Raw genomic sequence first — 27,738 nt, 5'->3', positions numbered from 1 at the left:
AACTTACATGCCTAAACTGAAAGCGATGTTGACCATACATTTCACGCAATGGTTTCTGTACATAAAAAAAAAACAATGCAGGTTCTTGGAGGAATTGAAATATCACACTGGAATATAAAGCTGTCTTCTAAACCAACCGAAAAGAAATGTGGTTATAGCAACATATATTTTTACAGAATATTTGTATCTCTTTGACACACGAAGATTATATGTCGCAGAGAAAGTTTAACAGTTTCTCAATTCACAGATGTGTCGATCAAAATCATTTTTCCACCGTACTGTTTGAACGACTTTTATTGTCTCTTACTCTTCTGACATACGTTGGTTAAAATATTTCGCCATGTTGTGTGTGTTGTTGTTTTTCAAACTTTACGTGATTCAGCTTATTAGTTACAGAATGATTTAGGAGTTTGCCAAGTGATAGAACATTTAAAGCTTTGTTTTTTGAGTTTAATGTTGTCAATTCAAGAAGATATTTAAAGGTAGCCAATCATGACCTAAACACAGTTTGTTTATAGAGTGTCAAAACTTTGGGTTCGTTAAAGAATTGAACTACTTAAAAGCCACATCGTTTGATTACGTTTTGTTTTACTGTGTATTTTTGTTTCGAAAACCACACAGTTGGGTAAGTAAATGAATTTTTATATATCTCTATTATAATCAGATGTGCTTCACACATACATATTTAAAATACACCCATTCAACTACCGTATTAGTATTTTTCCAAGCTTAATCACTCTACCATTTTGTTCTGAACACTCCTTTTCAAACAAATGTGTGTGTATATATATATATATATATGTGGGTGTTTGAAGTAATGGTACTTTCAAACTGAGCGACACTTTATGTGACACCTCTGAGATAAGTGAGATTCAACGATTGTATGGATTTGCAAAAATTTTGTGCTATTGTGTCTCTTTTAGCTTCGTGAAAGGTTTATTTTTTCCTTTCCATTTTTGTTAGGAACAACAATTTTCAGAACAGCGTCTTCTTTGAAACGAACAAAACCTTTCTTTTCTTAAAGGTCACCTGACACATTTTAAATAATCTTCCTCAGAGACAACAGATTTTCAAACTGTTGTAAAGTTTCTTAGAGAAAATGATTTTTTTAAAGAGTAGTATAACTTTTCTTAGACACAACAGGTTTCTTTAGACTCGTCTAAGATCTCAGAAACAACGAGTTTTTAGAGTAACGTAACCCTCATTAGAGAAAATGGTTTTTCAGAGTATCTTAGCCTTCCTTAAAGATGACATTTATTTATTTTTCAGAGTGCTGTACATTTCATAGAAACAATGTTATTTTTCAATATGTGTAAGCTTCCATGCATACCAAATGTTTCAAAGTAATGAAACCTCCTTCAGAAAAAAAAACGTTCTTCTGACAGTAGTGTAACTTTCTTAAAACATAATAATTTTAATATTAAAGTATTGTAACCTTCATTAGAGATAGGCTTATTTTTCAGCGTAATATAACCTTCGTTAGAAATAATAGTTTATTTTTCAGAGTAATATAACCTTAATTAGAGATAGGCTTATTTTTCAGAGTAGTGTAATTTTCATTAGAGATAATAGTTTATTTTTCAGAGTAATGTAAGATCCCTTTAGAGACTACGATTTTGTTTTTCAGAGTAGCGTAACAAGGACAGTAATTTTCTGTGGAAGCAAATAACACTTCTAAAAATGGAACTTGTATTTTTGCAGGTGTATCCGTCCAGAAAGTCCAGTAGTAAGTCACTCAGCAAGAGTAGGTGATGGAAGAATACAGTTGTAAGATCGTTGTAGTAGGAGACAGTCGTTGTGGGAAAACTGCCCTGATTCATCGATTTACTAACGACAACTTTCTAGAGGTGTGAAGAATAATTAAGTTATATTTTTGTAGAATAAATAGACACATATTGATTTTGTTTTAATATTTTCGTCAAATTAACAAATGACAAAAATGTAAAAGAATATAATCCAAATCAAGATTTACTAATAAAGTCAAAAATAGTCATTTGCTTTAGTAAAAACTAACGCCTCCTAGTGGCACAACGGTATGTATGCGGACTCACACTGTTAGAAGCTGGATTTCGATACTCATGGTGGGCAAAGTATAGATAGCCCATTGTGTAGCTTTGTGCTTAATTCTAAATAATCAATCAACTAAGAATAATTAAGTAAAGGAACTTACCTTAACTAAGTTACTAGTTGTGTTTAATATATCAGTAAACATTTTACTTAGAATAACGAACCCCGCTAGTACAGCGGTAAGTCTACGGATTTACAACGCTAAAATCAGGAATTCGATTCCCCTCGGTGAGTTCAGCAGATAGCCAAATGTGGCTTTGCTATAACAACACACACACACACACACACACACACACACACACACACTTAGAGTAACGATTGTTTTGACTGCTGTTTAGCACAAAACTGAACAATGGGTTATTTGTACTCTGCCCACCACAGAAATCAAACCACAATATTTACGTTTTTATGATTTTTACTTGCGATTATCTTAGTGAAATTGGAAATCTACTTGTCATTTCTTCTTATCTGTAATTAGCTTTACGAAATAATCCAGCCATTAAATCTGTGTATTAAGGCACACATGTTAATCACTACTATATCATCAAGTTACAAAATGGTTTTCTGAAGTTCAGTTTACCATCAAGCTATTTCTAGAGGTGAGAGTTCTGTTAGTGACAACTTCTGTGCTTACAAATATGTCCTGTGCATATAAACAGACAAACATTCTGGTTTCAATGCGCACTCAATTGGCTTTTAAAGATATGTCTTACATTTTACTCTTATTTATTCGTATCCATGTTGGAATATTCTTTAAGTGTGAGTCTGTGTAAACTAATATTTAACTGAAGCCTTACCAGGCTTTATTCAATGTATTTAGTATCGTCTTAACTAAGGGAAAAAAAAGTTCCTAATAACGACACTTTCGGCCCTCCACATTTTTTAAACTAATTTTTTTCACCTGATGTACAATTTTTTTCCAGTACTTAGTACTTGAGATTTATTTTCAGCTGTTTTTATGTGATTGTCTCCACGTGGTTGATTGTCACTACGTTGTGTGACAAACGAATTGTTACTGTTCCAACACTATCTTTACTACCACTCATAATTGATTAGATTTCGATCACGTGCTTATCTGTCAGTTCAAAACCCAAGCTTAAATATTTGTTAGAAACCTTATTTCAAATATTTGCGTATTTTGTAGTTTTCGAAGATGATATACGTTACAAAGAAATATTGGGTCATCTGCATATTCTTTCTAATATTAATATTAATTTAAAATTGAGAACTGAGAAATTCTTTCTTAATCCGTTGATTGTGATTATAAATGTTTAATGTCTTTGTTTGGTTACAGTAAAATTTACCATATTATGTGTATATCTTTATAGAGAAACAAATAGATATTATACTATTGTTTTTTGCACCAAAAATTAGATTTCAAGTGAACTTGTAAGATTTATTGTACATAAAAATATAAAATGTCATCAAAGTATGTAATTCAATTGTATTGTATTGAACACAAAAATAAAAAGAGCCTTTTTGTGTGATTTCTAGTCTGTGTATGTGTCGTACAAATGTACTGCGATCCAATAGTTGTTTTTGTGTAACTTTTAGTGTGTATGTGTCGTACAAATGTACTGTGATCCAATAGTTGTTTCAGTGTAACTTTTAGTGTGTGCATGTGTCGTACAAATGTACTATAATAAAATAATCTTTTTGTGTGACTTTTAGTGTGTATGTGTCATACAAATGTACTGTGATATAAGAAGAGGTTTTGAGCTTAACATTATCTTGGTCTGCAAAAGGTAAAATAACACATCAGGCTAAGACAATCAATGAGACAAGATTAGGCACGCCAGCCTTTACAGAAATCTTCCTCAAGAGCTGTAAACTAAAGCGATCAACGTGTGATTCACAGTTTGTGTGAAACTGATTGAACAATGGCCTGATTTGAACACATCGCAAAGAAACAACGTAAATACTAAACACAAAGCAACGCAGCGTTGACACTGAATGTAACGGTGATCGTTCTCCAACAAGCCGGAAATGTGATACTCCAGGGTAGTCTTTAATTGGATAGGAACGAAGGAATAGTTTATCTGTAAGGTCGTTTCAACATACTACTAGGCTGATCAGTGCTGTTTATGGTTCCAGTATTTCAAAGGTAAAATAACAAGTTCCAACAACACGTTTTGTTGTTAAGAAACTGTAAGAAAAATCATTAACCCTTGTACAGTAAGTAGCTCATTAGCATTTTATAAATTTCAAAAAAATATTTTTGTGGTCCTTTTCACAGCATAGAAATAAAACTGTGAAAGGAAAAGTAACAATAACCATGCATTTGTTACTATCTTAAGATACATTATTATATTAGAAGGATATAATAACAGCCTATCCAGTTAATTACCTGTAATTATTCATTTACAATCAGGTGTTTGTTTTAGAATTTCACGCAAAGCTACACTAAGGCTATCTGCGCTAGCCGTCCCTAATTTAGTAGTGAAAGACGAGAGGGAAGGCAGCTAGTTATCACCACCCACCATTAACTCTCGGGCTACTCTTTTACCAACGAATAGTGGGATTAACCGTCACGTTACAATTTCTCCACTGCTGAAGTGGCGATAATGTTTGATGTGACGGAGATTCGAACCCGCGACCCTCGGATTACCAGTCGAGTGCCTTAACCCACCTGGCCATGTCGGGTTATACAATCAACTGATATCAAGCAGTTAATTTTCAAAGTTCTAGAAATGGTAAAGAAAAAATAGTGATTACAGCAAAGACACGAAACACATGAGGTAAAAGTATTTTTTTTATTCACAGTGCCATATGCATTCGTGTCAGATGTTTTATTTTAGTTATACAAGATTTATAATTTTTTGTTCATTCAGTTTCTGTGCAGATTTAGCATAAACATTTGGTCCAGAAAGTTGTTCAGGTTGTCTTGTTTCTTTTATGTCCTTAGTAGATAATGTCTACTCTGCCTGAAAAGATATGACAGTAGCATGTAGTAGCGCCTGTGATATCCTTTGCTGGCCGAGCTTACAATGTCTGTTTTTTACAGCCTACCATTGCTGTGAGAGAAGAACGGGAAAGAGGTGATATTGCCACCTACCAGTCCCTTGGGCCCTTACATGAGTTAATCCCATATATATAACTGTTTCTGTTACTGGTAAAAGCTCTAGATCTAAGATATTTTCAGATCAAGTTATTTCTTGAACTATAGCCTTCTTTTCTCTGCTGTCAGATCTGCAGAGTCTTGCAAAGTGTACTTCTAAGATTATAATTATAGAATGTTGTAAGTGCAAGACAGGCAAACAGAAAAAAGACATATATTCAGAATAGCAGATTCATACCCTGGTCATTATATCAATGTGTAACATTTTAATTGGTCTCTAATCTGTCTTCAAACTTGGGTATCATAGGACTTAATGTACTACAGAAATTTTCAACCAGTTTTGCTTGTGCAACAGATATTGTATATCCGCAATAAAACTATTCACTATTCACAGTATTAATCCCATGGAACAATGAACTGTGTGGCTGCTAAATAAAAGAATATGGAGATGATCCATAATGTGCAACAAGTATTCTGTAATGTGCTTCAGATTCAATTTAGTGTACTGAGAGAGTTGTCAAATGGAACATGCTGTTTACTCCCGAGAAAGAATGTTACACTTGATTGAATTTAGATCTGTACAAGCATCAGTGATGTGCTAGCGCTAACTACAACTGACCTTTTGCTATTCAACTTCTCTGTAGAATGGCCATCAAGGATAGCGTGATAATAGAGGTAAAAGTGATACAGACTGGCCAAGTAGTTACTGTTGCAACACTGTATCAGTTGTAACGCACAACTTTTGGAGTACCTCAAGTCTTTGGTTAAAAACTGTAAAAATAATTTCAACTCAATACATAGATGTAAACTTCACAACTGCTCAGGGAATTTTCTAATGTATTCATGGAACTAGATGGGCAATTGAGTTGGACAACAATCACATTGACACAGATGTTCAATAAAACAGTAACCACATAGATCTTTTTACAGCACCAGCAATTCAGCCATCTTAAAACTGAAAAGTTGTTGATGAATGAAATAATACAGCCTTTGTACACTTCATGGTCTTCTCTAATAATGATTTTTTAAAGTAACGAAAGAATGCGAAGACGTTATAAGGACTTCAGATAGGTAAAAATGGTAATGAACATTGATGCCTTTCTATTACCATCTACAGAGAAAGGTGTTGAAAAGCACCTGTTGGGTCGCTATACTATATTTGACTTCTATTTTTGGCAAGTTCAACTGGGCAGTGATAGTTGACCAAAGATATTCAAGAGGTCAATGTCATACCATTTGGTCTATATAATGTATTGGAAAGATGCGTTAAATATGTGAATGCCTACACACGTCAAGAAACAGATGAGAACATGAACTTAAGATCTGAATAATGAAAGTCTGTACTTAGGTGCATGAGAACTCAGTTTTACTGATCATATGTTTTGTAGAAATGAAGTGTCACTGGCCCAGAGAAAATTTCAGCAGTCCAAGATAATGGCTTTTCCTACCTTCTGATAAAGGATAGGATGCAACTTTCCACGTTTCACACAGTTTTAATGATTACTTTTTGTGTTCAGTTTTTCCAATGCTTCCACAATCACTGCTTGTTGTTACTTAGAACTATGAGGACATTTAAGTTCTTAAAGCACACCTTGGTCAAGTCACTAGTGATGACTTATCTTCATTGATATTATCAATTCATTATGGATACAGTTACCTGTAATAGCTAGTCACAAGTTGTATGTTGAGTGCTAAGTTTTTTTTATTTGTAAAACATTACTGCTAGAACTTGTTTGGTGAGGAAATCGCCATTTGAGAAAACCATGCATTATTGAAGTAGTTAATGATAGAAAGCTGCAAAATGACATGAAACACCACCAAGGTCAGCATGGAGGAAATATTGACAGATTATTTTGTTCATCCATGAGTGCATGCCATTTTGTTGAATGTCCAGATACCGCGAGTGGTTAAAACCAACGTAGAAGCAGTGAATATGAACCACACAAGCAGTGACAGTTCTATGTTAGGTTGAACATCAGAAATGATTAACATTTTAAAATTGCTGTTGATCCATTGGACCAAACCATATTCTGTGAACCTATATATTTTCTAATTCTAATTTCACTATGTACATCTCAGTAAATTTTTGGTACAGAAAGAATCAATAATTATACTAGACATTTGTCTTTGAAGTTCCGAAGCTTTACTGAGAACGTGTGGATGAAAAGTAATTTTCATATTTTTCATATTTTAACTGCAAAACTTCTAGAGCCATCTAAATGACCATCAAGTTTTTTTTTCAGTAAAATCATGTAATTTACTTCCTATTACTTCTACCGAAATACTAACTGTACCAAAATCATTACTGTACAATAAAATGAAAAGTTAAACAGTGTGAAATACAATGAATAATGTAGAGTTTCCTCTCCTTTGACTATGTTATTGGTTACAAAAATAACAAGTTACATGCAACTACCATTTTCACTTTCATTGTTATTGTTTTATTTCTGTCCTTTACAGTTGTAACTGAAGTCGTAACTGACACTTTAAACTAGTAATTCACAGGAAAACCACGTTTATTGTGGGGTGTCTTGTTATGCAGGGTGAAGCTAGTGTACTTTTGTGTATTCTGTTTTCTAAGTAACGTTTAAATAAATTAAAAATTATGTAAGCTGTACAAAGTAGCAATATAATAGTGACACTGTTAAAATTTAAATCAAATAAATAACATAGGTACCAAAATTGGTAGCTAGCTTCCTGTGTAGACGATTCTGCTATCACTATTAATTACCATCACCTACATCAGACATGTAAGGATTATTAGCAATCAATGTTGAAAGTCATTATCAGGTTAGGCTATCTGCTATGTTCCCCGCAGATAATCAAACTCGGGATCACCATGTACCAAGACATGACATTCCTTGTTTTTCAAGCTTTCAAGTTGTGTTTTATCATATAACGTACATGCATTACATTATATGGTAGACACTTTATTATCCTACACTTGGGACAGTTGGTTGGGTGAAAACTAATAACGAAAATAATTTTATATCTTTACCTTCTCAGTTATCGAATGATATCCAGTAGCAAGACGTCTACCTAATGTTTTACAATAATTACTCGACTAATATAGCTGAGTTATGGCAGAATATTTGCAGAACAAACAGTCAAAAACTTTTCAACTTTTGCTTTCCAAGCATTTTAAGTTACGTTTGTAAGAACGTTGATGGATTTTAATCTGTTGAAACTCCCTGAGAAAATCTGTAATTTTGTGATAATTTTACATAAGTTTGTGTTGTGTTTCAATGTCAGGTTAACTCTGGTAGTCACTCAGGTTATTGTAGTAAATACTGGTGAATATACCTTATAAGTTTCTTGATAAAACTCTGTACACGAGCTGATATGACTTTGCGTTGTTTCACTATGCAATATTGTAACTGATGGTCTGACATTTGTATACCTATCTTCCTGGAGGAAGGCAAGAAAGTTGTGCACTTATACAGCATGTAAAGTTAGTGTTACTTCTTTAAACAACAGATAATGCATACAGTTTCACTAGGTTTATGAACTTCTTTCATCTTGTATAACAGGTTTATCACGGCCCCTAGAGAGCAGTATTAGCATCTGTAAACATTGGAGTTTTTAGATTAATGCTAGGTTGATTGATTGTTTGTTTGTTTGCTTCTGAATTTCGCGCAAAGCTACACGAGGGGTATCTGTGCTAGCCGTCCCTAATTTAGCATTGTAAGACTAGAGGAAAGGCAGCTAGTCATTACCACACACCGCCAACTCATGGGCTATTTTTTACCAACGAATAGTGGGATTGACCGTAACATTATAGCGTCCAAAGGGCTGAAAGAACGAGCATGTTTGGTGTGACGGGGATTGCTGTTATTTTTATACATCTACATTTACTGAACTGTGTGCATATGAGTGGATTTTGCAGTTGCTGAAAGAAAATGTTCTCTGTATATGTTATTATTGTGATAGTGTTTGAATTAATGTGACTCGTGGTAGCTACTATAATACATAGAGAGTTTGACTTATGTCGATTTTGGTTACTATGGACACTAAAGTGAAGACATATAGTACAAATATGTGTCGTTTAATAATATGTGACGATGGGACCATAAGTGCGAAAACACGAGAGTGTTCCCCCTTACATATTTAAACCAAATTATATGTGCCTATAATTTTTGTGATATATACATTAATCCAACTTTTTTTTTCAAATTAATGAGTAATTATGGCCTTCAATTCTGAGATATGATATATTTCGTCTAAAACAACAGTGATTAGCTCAGTCAGAATCCAGATGCAAGTTACAATGCCCTCTGTGTTTTCTTAAAGCAAGTAAAGAATACATACAGTTTTAGTTCAAACTGGGATATTTTTAAGCGTGGCATTTATCATCAAGAGAGGCATTACGTTGCCAGAAAAGCTGCATTAAACCAGTTAATAAACATTTTGACAAACCAATAAACCACTATAGTAAAATGACTTGATAGTCGTTGGTTTCCAATAGATATCTTCACCATTGCATTATTAGCTTTATTATGAATATTCTTACGTGAATAACATCTGCATTGCTCTCGCAGTCGTATTATGTTTGATTTTATTAAATATCATGTTTTTAATGTTGAACATCGTGTTCGTGTGTGTTTAAATTTAATGTTCTAACTAGCAAATGCTGTGTTTTGTATGATTTATCTTTGATCTTACATAGTTATTTTGGCAAAAACTAGTAACAAAATATGACATTCCAGTTAATACCAAATTTATTCAAAAACCAGGCACAAAACTGAGGTCTATACTATGTAAAAACTACACTGACAAACACCACACCAACATTATTTATAAAATACAATGTGATAACTGCTACGAACTCTATATTGGAGAAACAAGTAGAAAAATGGAAACCAGATTCAAAGAACATAAAAAGTCACCTTCACACGTTTTCGAACACTGTTAGTCAAATAAACACAACATAACCATAAAAAACACTCAAATACTAAATAAAGAAACAAACATAAACAAACGCAAAATTAAAGAAGCCTTACTTATACAACAACATAAACCCAAAATAAACCAATACAAAGGAACACCTTTATACCTATATTAAAAATATAATAAATACTATAAAATTACATATTCAAATATCTAACACCGCCCTCTACATTCCGACACTCAGTTAAACAACCCCTTTTAAACATGTGGTCAGCTTCCGGTCAGTTACCTCTTTCCTTCTTTGTGAACATGACGATGACCAAAGAAGGTCGATACGTTATTCGCTCCTCTATGTAAAATATTTTCTCAGCCGTTTTTACATATATATTTTTCTCTGCAAGTGGGTTTTCTCGACATCACTGATCATTGCAACAATCTGTTGTAATTCAATGTAATATTAACAGAAAACTAAATGACATCATTCTGTTTGACATTTCAGTGAAATCGTGGTTGATATCTTGAGCTTCAACCACATTATGCTTGTAGACAACGTTTTGACCTAATAACATAAAGATATAAGCTAGCAATTGGAAATGTATTTTTAAACTTCGGCGAGAAAATAAAGCTCGTTACGTCATCCTTCGAGAATCATTACGTCATCCTTCGAGAATCATTATTCACAAACTAAAACTGTTCCCTTGGTCTTTACAGTTTTTAGTTGTTTTTTATGACAACGCCTTCAAGAAAGTTTATAAAATTATTTGCTAAAAACTGGCACAAAATACCTAGGATTTTGAAACTTCAAAATTTACCAATGTCATAAAAATCACACGAGAAGGATTTTCGATGTAGTAATGACCTGTAACTTTGTATCTAGTTATTTGTAATTACATTTCATTGCTGTCCATGTTTATAAGTGCAGCTGTTTGATGTGAGTTACGTTTTTGTGTTTGAACTTGATATGATACAGCCTTGTATACGTGACTATGTATTGTCTTCCAGAGCCTTTTATCTTTGTGGGATAGTTTCATTTCATGTATGTCTAGGTATATAAATCAGTCTTTAGTTTGTCTCTGTGTTGTTACAAATTGTTGTAAGGGTCAAGCAGGAGTTATTTCAATTACATTTGGCAGAATTCAGGTATATAACCCAAAGACCATTTTTAAACGGAAAAACAGTCGAACGCGAATGGTCTTACAACCTTAATGACAACAGCAACAACAAGATCCAAGGACACTGCACCAATAAGAGCTCAACTGAGTAAGAAATCTGAAGAATTTTATTTAGTGTGCACTTTATTCGAATCTCAACATAAATTATTGTTTTAGTAACCTCTGTACGCCTCTTCACATAGACAAAACACAGGTGACTGAGCGTTAATATATTTTCATTACAGGTGTATACACCGACTGGATTTGAACGTTATACGACTAGTTACGAAGTAGGAGATTATACGATAAATTTCACAGTGTGGGACACATCAGGTAAGCAAACTGTTAGATTCTTTAATATCTGAATGGTCCTAACTATATACGAAAGTAAATGACATCGTAAAAAATACGAATTATACATCCTTGGTAAAATAATATCAGATTTAACATCATGCTGGTAAATCGATTTATCGTGACTCGATATCCCAGTATCCTTTGCTTCCCAAACAAACACTGTCACTCACTTAGCTAAAGGAATTCCATAGTTACTAACTCTGATTACTTAGGTACTTACCTTTCTTGCAAATATGACAATGATAATTATTGCTCTTGCAAATGCTATTATTCTATTTGAGCTGTATGAACTTTGTATTTACAGAACGGGATTTAATTCATGGTTATATAGATATTACGAATAACCTGACTCCTAGATTAACACAGAATCGTGCATAAATAAGTTTGTTTTTGAATTATGCACAAAGTTTAGGAGGGCTATCTGCGCTAGCCGTGACTAATTTAGCAGTGGAAGTTGAAAGGGAAGCCACCGAGTCATCACTAGCCACCACCAACTCTTGGGCTACTCTTTTACCAACGAATAATGGGATTGAGCGTCACATTATAACGCCCCCACGGCTGAAAGGGAGAGCATGTTTGGTGTGACGGAGATACAAACCCATGACCCTCGGATTACGAGTCGAGTGCCACTCCGGGCCACATAAATAAAAATGCAGCTGTGTTAGCTGTGATATTCGATGTAATTCTAGTGTAACGAAATTTGTTATAAGTAAAAAAAATTATGAAAAACTGAACGATAAAAACTATTCGTGATAAATATTCCTGTTAATGTAAATATTTCGATTTCCTAGTATTTTTCGTTCTTGACGTGTAATGTTTAAAATGGTGATGTTTGTTACTATCTATGATGATGCAGAGAAAAAGTCATATTCTAAAAAATTACATCAATTTTTTGTCCACCCGTGAAAATATGAAATATAAGTTTTTTTACATTCAGGTGGGATAACTCATATATTCTGTATATCTGTATGATTATAAAATTACTGATAAACTATTACCCAACGAAGTAAAGCTTTGTGGCTACCAGTTTAAATCACAACTCGACAAAGCTATATGATTACCAACCTGTTATTCATCAATAAAACCATATGATTTCTAGTCTGTTACCCTAATTGAACAAAGCTGTAATATTTGAAGACTATTATCCAGCACAGAATTATAGGTTATGGATAACAGTAAGAAAATCGATTAAAAAGCCAGTAAATGTTAGATGTTCTTTTTAAATTTTTATTTTCAACATTTGTGGGATTACTTGTTTCAGGTCTTGTGTAAAAATGTAAAATTTATGTGCGTAAAGGATCCTCATACTTAGGTTATATGCTTTAAAACATAATATATCACTCGAGACATTCATAATTTAGCGTGCTTGAGCGTACGCCTAAGTCATATATACTATATTGTGGGTAGAATATAGACTACATAGAGATTTCTAATTTTTGTTCAATATGATGATACGTAGATGCAGTTTTACTTGTTACCTCTCGTGATTAGGTTGACAGATTAAAGTTTGCAGTCAAACCTATCCTCCACTCCCTACCCCCATTTATAAGAGTAAAGTCGAGGGCTATGTTGCAAGGAACTTTGTTTTAATCTATTGCCTAAGGAAACAGTGTTGTTTTTATTAAGCTAGCATCAAAGTGTAAACACGTGGAATGCTGTTCCTGGTAATGAAAACATGTTGCGTGATGTAACACATAAACAAACAAACAAATAAATTTCATTGTAAAGTTACAGTTGCTGTCTTGTTATTATGGAGATTCAGAGCCGCACGTTTCAACATATTTCATTTTGTTTTCAGCTGCTAGGCTTTCTTTATGTTATTATTATTAATATCTAACCATATTTTAAGTTTTAGCGTTTACCAGTTGATGGATTTTCCTTTCTGGAGTAGAGAGAATATATACATATTTCACACATGGCGAGTCATAAATGAGTTTAGTTTTCTATGTCTGATCAGAGAAAAGGTTGTAAACTTTATTTATCTGAGAAGTGGTCATTCAACAATACTTACACGCCAGTCCATGAACTGAGTTATTCTAATTAATTATACACGAGCTAGCTTCTATTAAACGCTGTAGATACTCAGTGTATCTATCTATAGTAAAATGAATAACTTGGACATGAACACGTTTGATACTGTTAATTTTTAAATTTCTCGTTGATGGTATTAGGAATCCCCGGTAGAAACAATACGTATATGAAATTATTAGTTATATATTTCACTGCTACCTTTCTTAAATCCCCGTTGCACCAAATATGCTCGTTCATTCAGCCGTAGGAACGTTATAACGTAACGGTCAATCCCACTATTCGTTGGTAAAACAGTTAGCCCAAGAGTTGGCGGTGGGTGGTGATGACTAGCTGCCTTCCCTCTATTCTTACACTACTAAATTAGGGACGGCTAGCGCAGATAGCTCTTGGGTAGCTTTGCGCGGCATTCAAAACAAACAAACGCTATTGAAAATATTTACAAATTGCAAAGCATCGCTTGGTAAATTCCAAGTAAAACGGGCTGTTTAGTGTGTAAGAAATTTATGTTTTGTATTTTTACCATATTTGAAACCTACTGATCAGGATATAAACAGTTTGGAATGCAGTAGGATTTACTTTGTTTTTTCAATGGACACTAAGTAATCAAATTCGTTTTCTAAATATTTCATCGAACTGATAATTCGATCCAGAAACGGTGAGAAGGAAATATACTTGAAAATGTTATACTGAAAATCATAGTTAATTATTCAGCTATGAGTCTTACCATCACAGGAAGAAGAACAAAACCTTGTTTACCAGAAATTTTAGTTTGTTTTGTTTGTTTGTTTGTTTTTGAATTTCGTGCAAAGTTACATAAGAGCTATCTACGCTAGCCGTCGCTAATTTAGCAGTGTTAGATGAGAAAAAAGACAGCTAGTCATCACCACCCACGGCCAAATCTTGGGCTACTCTTTTACCAACGAATAGTGGGATTTATTGACACATTATAACGCCCGCATAGCTGAAAGGATATTCTTCATATTATAAATCAAGCGCCCTAACCATCTGGTCATGCTGGCCCAAAAATATAATGAAATAATCTCGTCTGTTGAACGACCTGGTGTAACACTTAAGCACAGTGCAACCATAATATATTAATATTGTTGTGGATTACACAGAAAATAGTTTCTGAGTGGATCATTTAAGCGAATAATCTTAGGGTTCAAGACGTTTCTTTGTTAACTTCCAAAACACAACCATCACTACATATACGAGGTCTGTTCAAAAAATACGCGGACTGTTTGAATTGCGCGGCTCCAGTTGGTTCCAGAGGAATCCGCTTGGTGTCGCTAGGTTTGCACAGATCAGCTAATTACGAGGCCATTTCCCGATTGCAAATATCTTCATTTGTCTATTAGCTACGCGGTTTTAAGTGAAGTGCGATTTTTTCGTTTGGCGGATTTCAGAATGAATGACCTGAAGGAACAACGACTTGCTGTGAAATTTTGTGTTAAACTTGGAAAATCTGCGACTGAAACTTTTGCTATGCTTAACACAGCTTACGGTGATGTTGCTATGAAGCGTACGGCATGTTTCAAGTGGCATGAACGTTTTAAGGATGGTCGACAGTCCATTGAAGGTGATGAGCGTCCTGGACGTCCTTCCACGTCAACTGACGACCCACACGTCGACAAAATCAACACCCTGGTGCGAGCAAATCGACGTCTGACTGTCAGGAAGCTTGCTGAAGAGTGTGGGATATCAGTTGGATCTTGTTACGAGATTTTGACAGAAAAATTGAAGATGCACCGCGTTGCTGCGAAATTCAGCCCTCAGAACTCGGAGTTTCTGGCCAAACACTCGATCACTGTTCTTCCCCACCCCCCCTACTCACCTGACCTTGCTTCTTGCGATTTTTTCTTGTTCCCCAAACTCAAAAGACCCTTCAAAGGAAGAAGATTTGAGACGATTCCGAGATTAAGGCAAATGCGACGAAGGAGCTGGAGGACATTACAAAAGAAGCGTACCAGGACTGTTTCAACAAGTGGAAACATCGTTGGGATAAGTGTGTCCGTTGGGGAGGAGAGTACTTTGAAAGGGTTCCAGACCTGTAACTTATAAATAAAGTACATTTTGTTTTATAATGTCAGTCCGCGTATTTATTGAACAGCCATCGTACTGTAATCTTAATGAATTAGTGTTTTCTTCACCTTATATGTTTTTCATAATGATGTTGTAGGATATATGTTATTAATAGCAATACCAAGCTACGAATATGGACAACTATATTTAAACCCCATATTGGTAACATTTATTTTCAAATCTTTAAGCGCAAAATTACCATGTGCCTGATCACTGTATATTTTTAGTAAATTTTACCGATTCGAATTACCAAAAAAAAAAGGGCCCGGTATGACCAGGTGAGTTAAAGCGTTCGACTCGTAATATGAGGATCGTGGGTTCGAATCCTGGTCGCACCAAACATGCTCGCCCTTTCAGTCGTGAAAGCGTTATAATATTACGGTCAATCTCACTAATCGTTGGTAAAAGAGAAGCCCAAGAGTTGGCGGTGGTTGGTGATGACTACCTGCCTTCCCTCCAGTCTTACACTGCTAAATTAGAGACGACTAGAACAGATACCCCTCGAGTAGCTTTGTGCAAAATTCATAAACAAACAATCAAACAAACCAAGAAAAAATATTACTGTTTAAGAAACACGCCGTTTTTGAGATATCCTCTGCAAGTTACTCAAATCATATACAACGGTGTTCCTGAGGTATCCTTTGCAAATTAATCACATCATAGACAACATCATTCGTGAGATATCCTCTAGAAGTTGCTTAAATCATATACAACGTTCTTCGTGAGGTATTCTCTATATGTTACTGAAATCATATACAACATCGTTCCTGAGATATCCTCTACAAGTTACTCAAATCATATACAATGTTGTTCCTGAGATAATCTCTATATGTTTCTCAAATCATATACAACGTCGTTCCTGAAGTATCCCATAAATGTTACTCAAATCATATACAATGTCGCCTTAGGTATCCTCAATATGTCACTCAAATCATATATAACGTTGTTCCTGAGATGTTCTGTATATATTACTCAAATTTTATACAACTTTCCTCCAGAGATATTCTTTGTAGGTTACTAAAATCATATAAAACATCGTTTCTGAAATATCCTCTGTAGCTTACTGAAATCATATACAGTGTCGTTCGTGAGATATTCTATATATGTTACTCAAATCATATACAACATCGTTCCTGAAGTATCCTCTATATGTTACTCAAATCATATTCAATGTCGTTCCTGAGATATTCTCTATGTATCACTCAAATCGTATACAACGCTGTTCCTGAGGAATCCTTTGCAAATTACTCAAACCATACACAACGTTCTTTCTGAGATATCCTTTGCAAACTAATCACATCATATACAACGTCGTTCATGAGATATCCCTTGCAACTTACTAAAACCACATACGTTGTTCCTCAGATATTCTCTGTATGTTATTCAAATCACATACAACGTCGTTCCTCAGATATTATCTGTAAGTTGCTTATATCATATACAACGTCGTTCGTGAGAAATTCTCTATATGTTACTTAAATCATATTCAACTTTGTTCCTGAAATATCCTTTGTAACTTACTCAAAGAACATACAACGTCGTTTCTGAAATATTCTTTATATGTTACTCAAATCACATCAACGTCGTTCGTGATGTATCCTCTATATATTACTTAAATCATATACGAAGTCGTTTCAAATATATTCTCTATATATTACTCAAGTGATATACAACGTCGTTTCTGAGGTATCCTCAAAAGTTACTCAAATCGTATACTGCGTTCTAATTGAAATATTTTCTAAACATTACTCAAATCGTATACAACGTCGTACCTGAAATATTTTCTGAGTTACTCAAATCATATACAACGTCGTTGCTGAGTGATCTTCTATATGTCACTCAAATCATATACAATTTCGCCTCAGGTACCCTATATATGTTACTCAAATCATATACAACGTAGTTCCTGAGATATTCTCTATATATTACTCAAATCGTATACAACTTTGTTCCAGAGATATCTTTTGTGAGACACTAAAATCATATACAATGTCGGTTGTGAGGTATTCTATATATGTTACTCACATCATGTACAATGTTGTTTTTCAGGTATTCTCTATATGTTACTCAAATCGTATACTACGTTCTTCCTGAAATATTCTCTATGTATTACTCAAATCGTATACAACTTTGTTCCTGAGATATCCTTTGTAAGTTACTCAAATCATATACAACGTCGTTCCTGAAATATTTACTGAAATTTACTTAAATCATATACAAAGTTGTTCGTGAGATATACTTTGCAAATTACTCAAATTATATACAACGTTGTTCCTGATGTGTCGTCTGCAAATTACTCCAATCACATACAACGTCGTTCCTGAGATATCCACTGCAAGTTACTCAAATCATATACAATGTAGTTCCTGAGATATTCTTTATCTGTTACTCAAATCATATACAACGTTGTTTCTCAGATATTCTCTAGATATTTCTCAAATCGTATACCACTTTATTTCTGGGATATCCTTTGTAAGTTACTCAAATCATATACAATGTCGTTTCTGAAATATTCTCCTTAAGTTACTCAAATCATATACAACGTTGTTCCTGAAATATTCTCTGTATGTTAGTCAAATCATATACAATTTCGCTCCTGAGATATCCTTTGTAAGTTACTCATATCGTATACAATGTGGTTGGTGAGGTATTCTCTATATGTTACTCAAATCATATAAAATGACATTCCTGAAATATCCTTTGTAAGTTACTCAAATCATATACAATGTTGTTCCTGAGATATTCTTTATATGTTATTCAAATCACATGCAACGTCCTTCCTAACATATTCTCTACATGTTACTCAAATCATATACAACATCGCCAGAGGTATCCTCTATATGTTACTCAAATCACATCAACGTCGTTCCTGATGTATCCTCTATATATTTCTTAAATCATATACGATGTCGTTCCTGATATATTCTCTATATAATACTCAAATGATATACAATGTCGTTCCTGATATATTCTCTGTATATTACTCAAATCATATAGAACGTCGTTTCTGACGTTTCCTCAATATGTTACTCAAATCATATACAATGTCGTTCCTGCGGTATCCTCTATATGTTACTCAAATAGTGTACTACGTTGTTCGTGAGATATTCCCTATATATTACTCAAATCTTATACAATGTCATTCCTGAGGCATTCTTTATATGTTACGCAAATCATATACAACGTCGCCTCAGGTATCCTCTATATGCTACTCAAATCAAATACAAAGTCGCCTTAGGTATCCTCTATATACTACTCAAATCATATATAATGTCGCCTGATGTATTCTCATTATGTTATCCAAATCATATAAAACTTTCCTCCTGAAATATTCTCTATATATTACTCAAATCGTATACAACTTTATTCCAGAGATATCGTTTGTAAGTTACTAAAATCATATACAGCGTCGTTTCTGAAAAATTCTCTGTGAGTTACTGAAATCATATGCAACGTTTTTCCTGAGATATCCTTTGTAAACTACTGAAATCATGTACAATGTCGTTCGTTAGGTATTGTATATATGCTACTCAAATCATGCAGAACGTTGTTCCTGAGGTATCCTATATATGTTACTCAAATCATATCCAATTTCGTTCCTAAAGTATTCTCTATATGTTACACAAATCCTATACAATGTCGTTCCTGAGGTGTTCTCTATATATTCCTCAACTCGTATACAACTTTGTTCCTCAGATATCCTTTGTAAGTTACTCAATTCATATATAACGTTGTTCCTGAAATATTCTCTTTAAGTTACTCAAATCGTATACAACGTTGTTCCTGAAATATTCTCTGTATGTCACTGAAATCACATACAATGTCGTTCGTGAGGTATTCTCTATGTGTTACTCAAATCTTATACAACGTCGTTTCTCAGGTATTTCCTAGTTGTTACTCAAATCATATACAATGTCGTTACTGACGTATTCTTTGTAAGTTACTTAAATCATATACAACGTCGTTGCTGAGTTATCTTCTATATGTCACTCAAATCATATACAATTTCGCCTGAGGTACCCTATATATGTTACTCAAATCATATACAACGTAGTTCCTGAGATATTCTCTATATTTTACTCAAATCGTATACAACTTTGTTCCAGAGATATCTTTTGTGAGATACTAAAATCATGTACAATGTCGATTGTGAGGTATTCTCTATATGTTACTCAAATCGTATACTACGTTCTTCCTGAAATATTCTCTATGTATTACTCAAATCATATACAACGTCGTTCCTGAAATATTTACTGAAATTTACTTAAATCATATACAAAGTTGTTCGTGAGATATACTTTGCAAATTACTCAAATTATATACAATGTTGTTCCTGATGTATCGTCTGCAAATTACTCCAATCACATACAACGTCGTTCCTGAGATATCCACTGCAAGTTACTCAAATCATATACAATGAGTTCCTGAGATATTCTTTATATGTTACTCAAATCATATACAACGTCGTTCCTCATATATTCTCTATCTGTTACTCCAATCACATACAACGTCGTTCCTGAGATATGCACTGCAAGTTACTCAAATCATATACAGTGTAGTTCCTGAGATATTCTTTATATGTTACTCAAATCATATACAACGTTGTTTCTCAGATATTCTCTAGATATTTCTCAAATCGTATACCACTTTATTTCTGGGATATCCTTTGTAAGTTACTCAAATCATATACAGTGTCGTTTCTGAAATATTCTCCTTAAGTTACTCAAATCATATACAACGTTATTCCTGAAATATTCTCTGTATGTTAGTCAAATCATACAAAATGACATTCCTGAAATATTCTTTGTAAGTTACTCAAATCATATACAATGTTGTTCCTGAGATATTCTTTATATGTTATTCAAATCACATGCAACGTCCTTTCTAACATATTCTCTACATGTTACTCAAATCATATACAACATCGCCAGAGGTACCCTCTATATGTTACTCAAATCATATACAATGTCGTTTTTGAAATTTTCTCTATATGTTACTCAAATCACATCAAAGTCGTTACTGATGTATCCTCTATATATTACTTAAATCATATACGATGTCGTTCCTGATATTTTCTCTATATAATACTCAAATGATATACAATGTCGTTCCTGATATATTCTCTGTATATTACTCAAATCATATAGAACGCTGACGTTTCCTCAATATGTTACTCAAATCATATACAATGTCGTTCCTGGGGTATCCTCTATATGTTACTCAAATAGTGTACTACGTTGTTCGTGAGATATTCCCTATATATTACTCAAATCTTATACAATGTCGTTCCTGAGGCAATCTTTACATGTTACGCAAATCATGTACAACGTCGCCTGATGTATCCTCATTATGTTATTCAAATCATATAAAACTTTCCTCCTGAAATATTCTCTATATATTACTCAAATCGTATACAACTTTATTCCAGAGATATCCTTTTTAAGTTACTAAAATCATATACAGCGTCGTTTCTGAAAAATTCTCTGTGAGTTACTGAAATCATATGCAACGTTTTTCCTGAGATATCCTTTGTAAGTTACTGAAATCATGTACAATGTCGTTCGTTAGGAATTGTATATATGTTACTCAAATCATGCAGAACGTTGTTCCTGAGGTATCCTATATATGTTACTCAAATCATATCCAATTTCGTTCCTAAAGTATTCTCTATAAGTTACTCAAATCCTATACAATGTCGTTCCTGAGGTGTTCTCAATATATTCCTCAAGTCGTATACAACTTTGTTCCTCAGATATCCTTTGTAAGTTACTCAAATCATATACAACGTTGTTTTTCAGATATTCTCTAGATATTTCTCAAATCGTATACCACTTTATTTCTGGGATATCCTTTGTAAGTTTATAAAATCACATACAATGTCGTTTTTGAAATATTCTCCTTAAGTTACTCAAATCATATACAACGTTGTTCCTGAAATATTCTCTGTATGTTAGTCAAATCATATACAATTTCGCTCCTGAGATATCCTTTGTAAGTTACTCATATCGTATACAATGTGGTTGGTGAGGTATTCTCTATATGTTACTCAAATCATATAAAATGACATTCCTGAAATATCCTTTGTAAGTTACTCAAATCATATACAATGTTGTTCCTGAGATATTCTTTATATGTTATTCAAATCACATGCAACGTCCTTCCTAACATATTCTTTATATGTTACTCAAATGATATACAATGTCGTTTTTGAAATTTTCTCTATATGTTACTCAAATCACATCAACGTTGTTCCTGGTGTATCCTCTATATATTACTTAAATCATATACGATGTCGTTCCAGATATATTCTCTATATAATACTCAAATGATATAGAACGCTGACGTTTCCTCAATATGTTACTCAAATCATATACAATGTCGTTCCTGGGGTATCCTCTATATGTTATTCAAATAGTGTACTACGTTGTTCGTGAGATATTCCTTATATATTACTCAAATCTTATACAATGTCGATCCTGAGGCATTCTTTATATGTTACGCAAATCATGTACAACGTCGACTGAGGTATCCTCTATATGCTACTCAAATCATATACAAAGTCGCCTTAGGTATCCTCTATATACTACTCAAATCATATATAATGTCGCCTGATGTATCCTCATTATGTTATTCAAATCATATAAAACTTTGTTCCTGTATAGGTATCCTCTATAGACTACTCAAATCATATATAATGTCGCCTGATGTATCCTCATTATGTTATTCAAATCATATAAAACTTTCTTCCTGAAATATTCTCTATATATTACTCAAATCGTATACAACTTTATTCCAGAGATATCCATTGTAAGGTATTAAAATCGTATACAACGTCGTTTCTGAAAAATTCTCTGTGAGTTACTGAAATCATATGCAACGTGTTTCCTGAGATATCCTTTGTAAGTTACTGAAATCATGTACAATGTCGTCCGTTAGGTATTGTATATATGTTACTCAAATCATACAGAACGTTGTTCCTCAGGTATCCTATATATGTTACTCAAATCATATCCAATTTCGTTCCTAAAGTATTCTCTATAAGTTACTCAAATCCTATACAATGACGTTCCTGAGGTGTTCTCTGTATAATACTCAACTCGTATACAACTTTGTTCCTCAGATATCCTTTGTAAGTTACTCAAATCATATACAACGTTGTTTTTCAGATATTCTCTAGATATTTCTCAAATCGTATACCACTTTATTTCTGGGATATCCTTTGTAAGTTTATAAAATCATATACAACGTTGTTCCTGAAATATTCTCTGTATGTCACTGAATCACATACAATGTCGTTCGTCAGGTATTCTCTATGTGTTACTCAAATCATATACAATGTTGTTACTGACGTATTCTTTGTAAGTTACTCAAATCATATACAACGTCGTTGCTGAGTTATCTTCTATATGTCACTCAAATCATATACAATTTCGCCTGAGGTACCCTATATATGTTACTCAAATCATATACGACGTAGTTCCTGAGATATTCTCTATATATTACTCAAATCGTATACAACTTTGTTCCAGAGATATCTTTTGTGAGATACTAAAATCATGTACAATGTCGATTGTGAGGTATTCTATATATGTTACTCAAATCATATACAACGTCGTTCCTGAAATATTTACTGAAATTTACTTAAATCATATACAAAGTTGTTCGTGAGATATACTTTGCAAATTACTCAAATTATATACAATGTTGTTCCTGATGTGTCGTCTGCAAATTACTCCAATCACATACAACGTCGTTCCTGAGATATCCACTGCAAGTTACTCAAATCATATACAATGTAGTTCCTGAGATATTCTTTATATGTTACTCAAATCATATACAACGTCGTTCCTCATATATTCTCTATCTGTTACTCCAATCACATACAACGTCGTTCCTGAGATATGCACTGCAAGTTACTCAAATCATATACAGTGTAGTTCCTGAGATATTCTTTATATGTTACTCAAATCATATACAACGTTGTTTCTCAAATATTCTCTAGATATTTCTCAAATCGTATACCACTTTATTTCTGGGATATCCTTTGTAAGTTACTCAAATCATATACAGTGTCGTTTCTGAAATATTCTCCTTAAGTTACTCAAATCATATACAACGTTATTCCTGAAATATTCTCTGTATGTTAGTCAAATCATACAAAATTACATTCCTGAAATATTCTTTGTAAGTTACTCAAATCATATACAATGTTGTTCCTGAGATATTCTTTATATGTTATTCAAATCACATGCAACGTCCTTTCTAACATATTATCTACATGTTACTCAAATCATATACAACATCGCCAGAGGTATCCTCTATATGTTACTCAAATCATATACAATGTCGTTTTTGAAATTTTCTCTATATGTTACTCAAATCACATCAACGTCGTTACTGATGTATCCTCTATATATTACTTAAATCATATACGATGTCGTTCCTGATATTTTCTCTATATAATACTCAAATGATATACAATGTCGTTCCTGATATATTCTCTGTATATTACTCAAATCATATAGAACGCTGACGTTTCCTCAATATGTTACTCAAATCATATACAATGTCGTTCCTGGGGTATCCTCTATATGTTACTCAAATAGTGTACTACGTTGTTTGTGAGATATTCCCTATATATTACTCAAATCTTATACAATGTCGTTCCTGAGGCATTCTTTACATGTTACGCAAATCATGTACAACGTCGCTTGATGTATCCTCATTATGTTATTCAAATCATATAAAACTTTCCTCCTGAAATATTCTCTATATATTACTCAAATCGTATACAACTTTATTCCAGAGATATCCTTTTTAAGTTACTAAAATCATATACAGCGTCGTTTCTGAAAAATTCTCTGTGAGTTACTGAAATCATATGCAACGTTTTTCCTGAGATATCCTTTGTAAGTTACTGAAATCGTGTACAATGTCGTTCGTTAGGAATTGTATATATGTTACTCAAATCATGCAGAACGTTGTTCCTGAGGTATCCTATATATGTTACTCAAATCATATCCAATTTCGTTCCTAAAGTATTCTCTATAAGTTACTCAAATCCTATACAATGTCGTTCCTGAGGTGTTCTCTATATATTCCTCAACTCGTATACAACTTTGTTCCTCAGATATCCTTTGTAAGTTACTCAAATCATATACAACGTTGTTCCTGAAATATTCTCTGTATGTCACTGAATCACATACAATGTCGTTCGTGAGGTATTCTCTATGTGTTACTCAAATCATATACAATGTTGTTACTGACGTATTCTTTGTAAGTTACTCAAATCATATACAACGTCGTTGCTGAGTTATCTTCTATATGTCACTCAAATCATATACAATTTCGACTGAGGTACCCTATATATGTTACTCAAATCATATACAACGTAGTTCCTGAGATATTCTCTATATATTACTCAAATCGTATACAACTTTGTTCCAGAGATATCTTTTGTGATATACTAAAATCATGTACAATGTCGATTGTGAGGTATTCTATATATGTTACTCAAATCGTATATTACGTTCTTCCTGAAATATTCTCTATGTATTACTCAAATCGTATACAACTTTGTTCCTGAGATATCCTTTGTAAGTTACTCAAATCATATACAACGTCGTTCCTGAAATATTTATTGAGATTTACTTAAATCATATACAAAGTTGTTCGTGAGATATACTTTGCAAATTATTCAAATTATATACAACGTTGTTCCTGATGTGTCGTCTGCAAATTACTCCAATCACATACAACGTCGTTCCTGAGATATCCACTGCAAGTTACTCAAATCATATACAATGTAGTTCCTGAGATATTCTTTATCTGTTACTCAAATCATATACAACGTTGTTTCTCAGATATTCTCTAGATATTTCTCAAATCGTATACTACTTTATTTCTGGGATATCCTTTGTAAGTTACTCAAATCATATACAATGTCGTTTCTGAAATATTCTCCTTAAGTTACTCAAATCATATACAACGTTGTTCCTGAAATATTCTCTGTATGTTAGTCAAATCATATACAATTTCGCTCCTGAGATATCCTTTGTAAGTTACTCATATCGTATACAATGTGGTTGGTGAGGTATTCTCTATATGTTACTCAAATCACATCAACGTCGTTCCTGATGTATCCTCTATATATTTCTTAAATCATATACGATGTCGTTCCTGATATATTCTCTATATAATACTCAAATGATATACAATGTCGTTCCTGATATATTCTCTGTATATTACTCAAATCATATAGAACGTCGTTTCTGACGTTTCCTCAATATGTCACTCAAATCATATACAATGTCGTTCCTGGGGTATCCTCTATATGTTACTCAAATATTGTTACTCAAATCAAATCTACAATGTCAGTCGCCATATACAACGTCGCCTATCCTCCTCTATATGCTACTCAAATCAAATACATAGGTATCCTCTATATACTACTCGCCGCCTGATGTATCCTCATTATGTTATTCAAATCATATAAAACTTTGTTCCTGTATAGGTATCCTCTATATACTACTCAAATCATATATAATGTCGCCTGATGTATCCTCATTATGTTATTCAAATCATATAAAACTTTCCTCCTGAAATATTCTCTATATATTACTCAAATCGTATACAACTTTATTCCAGAGATATCGTTTGTAAGTTACTAAAATCATATACAGCGTCGTTTCTGAAAAATTCTCTGTGAGTTACTGAAATCATATGCAACGTTTTTCCTGAGATATCCTTTGTAAATTACTGAAATCATGTACAATGTCGTTCGTTAGGTATTGTATATATGCTACTCAAATCATGCAGAACGTTGTTCCTGAGGTATCCTATATATGTTACTCAAATCATATCCAATTTCGTTCCTAAAGTATTCTCTATAAGTTACACAAATCCTATACAATGTCGTTCCTGAGGTGTTCTCTATATATTCCTCAACTCGTATACAACTTTGTTCCTCAGATATCCTTTGTAAGTTACTCAATTCATATATAACGTTGTTCCTGAAATATTCTCTTTAAGTTAGTCAAATCATATACAACGTTGTTCCTGAAATATTCTCTGTATGTCACTGAAATCACATACAATGTCGTTCGTGAGGTATTCTCTATGTTTTACTCAAATCGTATACAACGTCGTTCCTCAGGTATTTCCTAGTTGTTACTCAAATCATATACAACGTCGTTCCTGAAATATCCTCAGTAAGCTACACAAATCATATACAATGTAGCTCTTAAGGTATCCTCTATATGTTACTCAAATCATATACAACGTCGTTACTGACGTATTCTTTCTAAGTTACTTAAATCATATACAACGTCGTTGCTGAGTTATCTTCTATATGTCACTCAAATCATATACAATTTCGCCTGAGGTACCCTATATATGTTACTCAAATCATATACAACGTAGTTCCTGAGATATTCTCTATATATTACTCAAATCGTATACAACTTTGTTCCAGAGATATCTTTTGTGAGATACTAAAATCATGTACAATGTCGATTGTGAGGTATTCTATATATGTTACTCACATCATGTACAATGCCGTTTTTGAGGTATTCTCTATATGTTACTCAAATCGTATACTACGTTCTTCCTGAAATATTCTCTATGTATTACTCAAATCATATACAACGTCGTTCCTGAAATATTTACTGAAATTTACTTAAATCATATACAAAGTTGTTCGTGAGATATACTTTGCAAATTACTCAAATTATATACAATGTTGTTCCTGATGTGTCGTCTGCAAATTACTCCAATCACATACAACGTCGTTCCTGAGATATCCACTGCAAGTTACTCAAATCATATACAATGTAGTTCCTGAGATATTCTTTATATGTTACTCAAATCATATACAACGTCGTTCCTCATATATTCTCTATCTGTTACTCAAATCATATACAACGTCGTTCCTGAGATATCCACTGCAAGTTACTCAAATCATATACAGTGTAGTTCCTGAGATATCCACTGCAAGTTACTCAAATCATATACAGTGTAGTTCCTGAGATATTCTTTATATGTTACTCAAATCATATACAACGTTGTTTCTCAGATATTCTCTAGTTATTTCTCAAATCGTATACCACT

The 27,738-nt window shown here is 33.3% G+C and overlaps 1 protein-coding gene across 1 annotated transcript in view; it reads left to right on the top strand.

Annotated features, from left to right (window-relative positions):
- The first annotated feature begins 1,711 nt into the window (after positions 1-1,711).
- Positions 1,712-27,738, top strand: part of LOC143235511 (rho-related GTP-binding protein RhoE-like) — a 68,348-nt gene continuing 42,321 nt past the window's right edge. The window contains exons 1-2 of the mRNA XM_076473725.1: positions 1,712-1,847; positions 11,409-11,496. Of these exons, the coding sequence (XP_076329840.1) occupies positions 1,752-1,847; positions 11,409-11,496 (184 nt within the window). The 5' untranslated portion in view covers positions 1,712-1,751. The remainder of the gene's footprint in view (positions 1,848-11,408; positions 11,497-27,738) is intronic.

The sequence above is a fragment of the Tachypleus tridentatus genome, chromosome 12 (assembly GCF_004210375.1).
Source record: "Tachypleus tridentatus isolate NWPU-2018 chromosome 12, ASM421037v1, whole genome shotgun sequence".
Classification (NCBI taxonomy): domain Eukaryota; kingdom Metazoa; phylum Arthropoda; class Merostomata; order Xiphosura; family Limulidae; genus Tachypleus; species Tachypleus tridentatus.
This window is presented reverse-complemented; position numbering and strand designations above follow the sequence as displayed.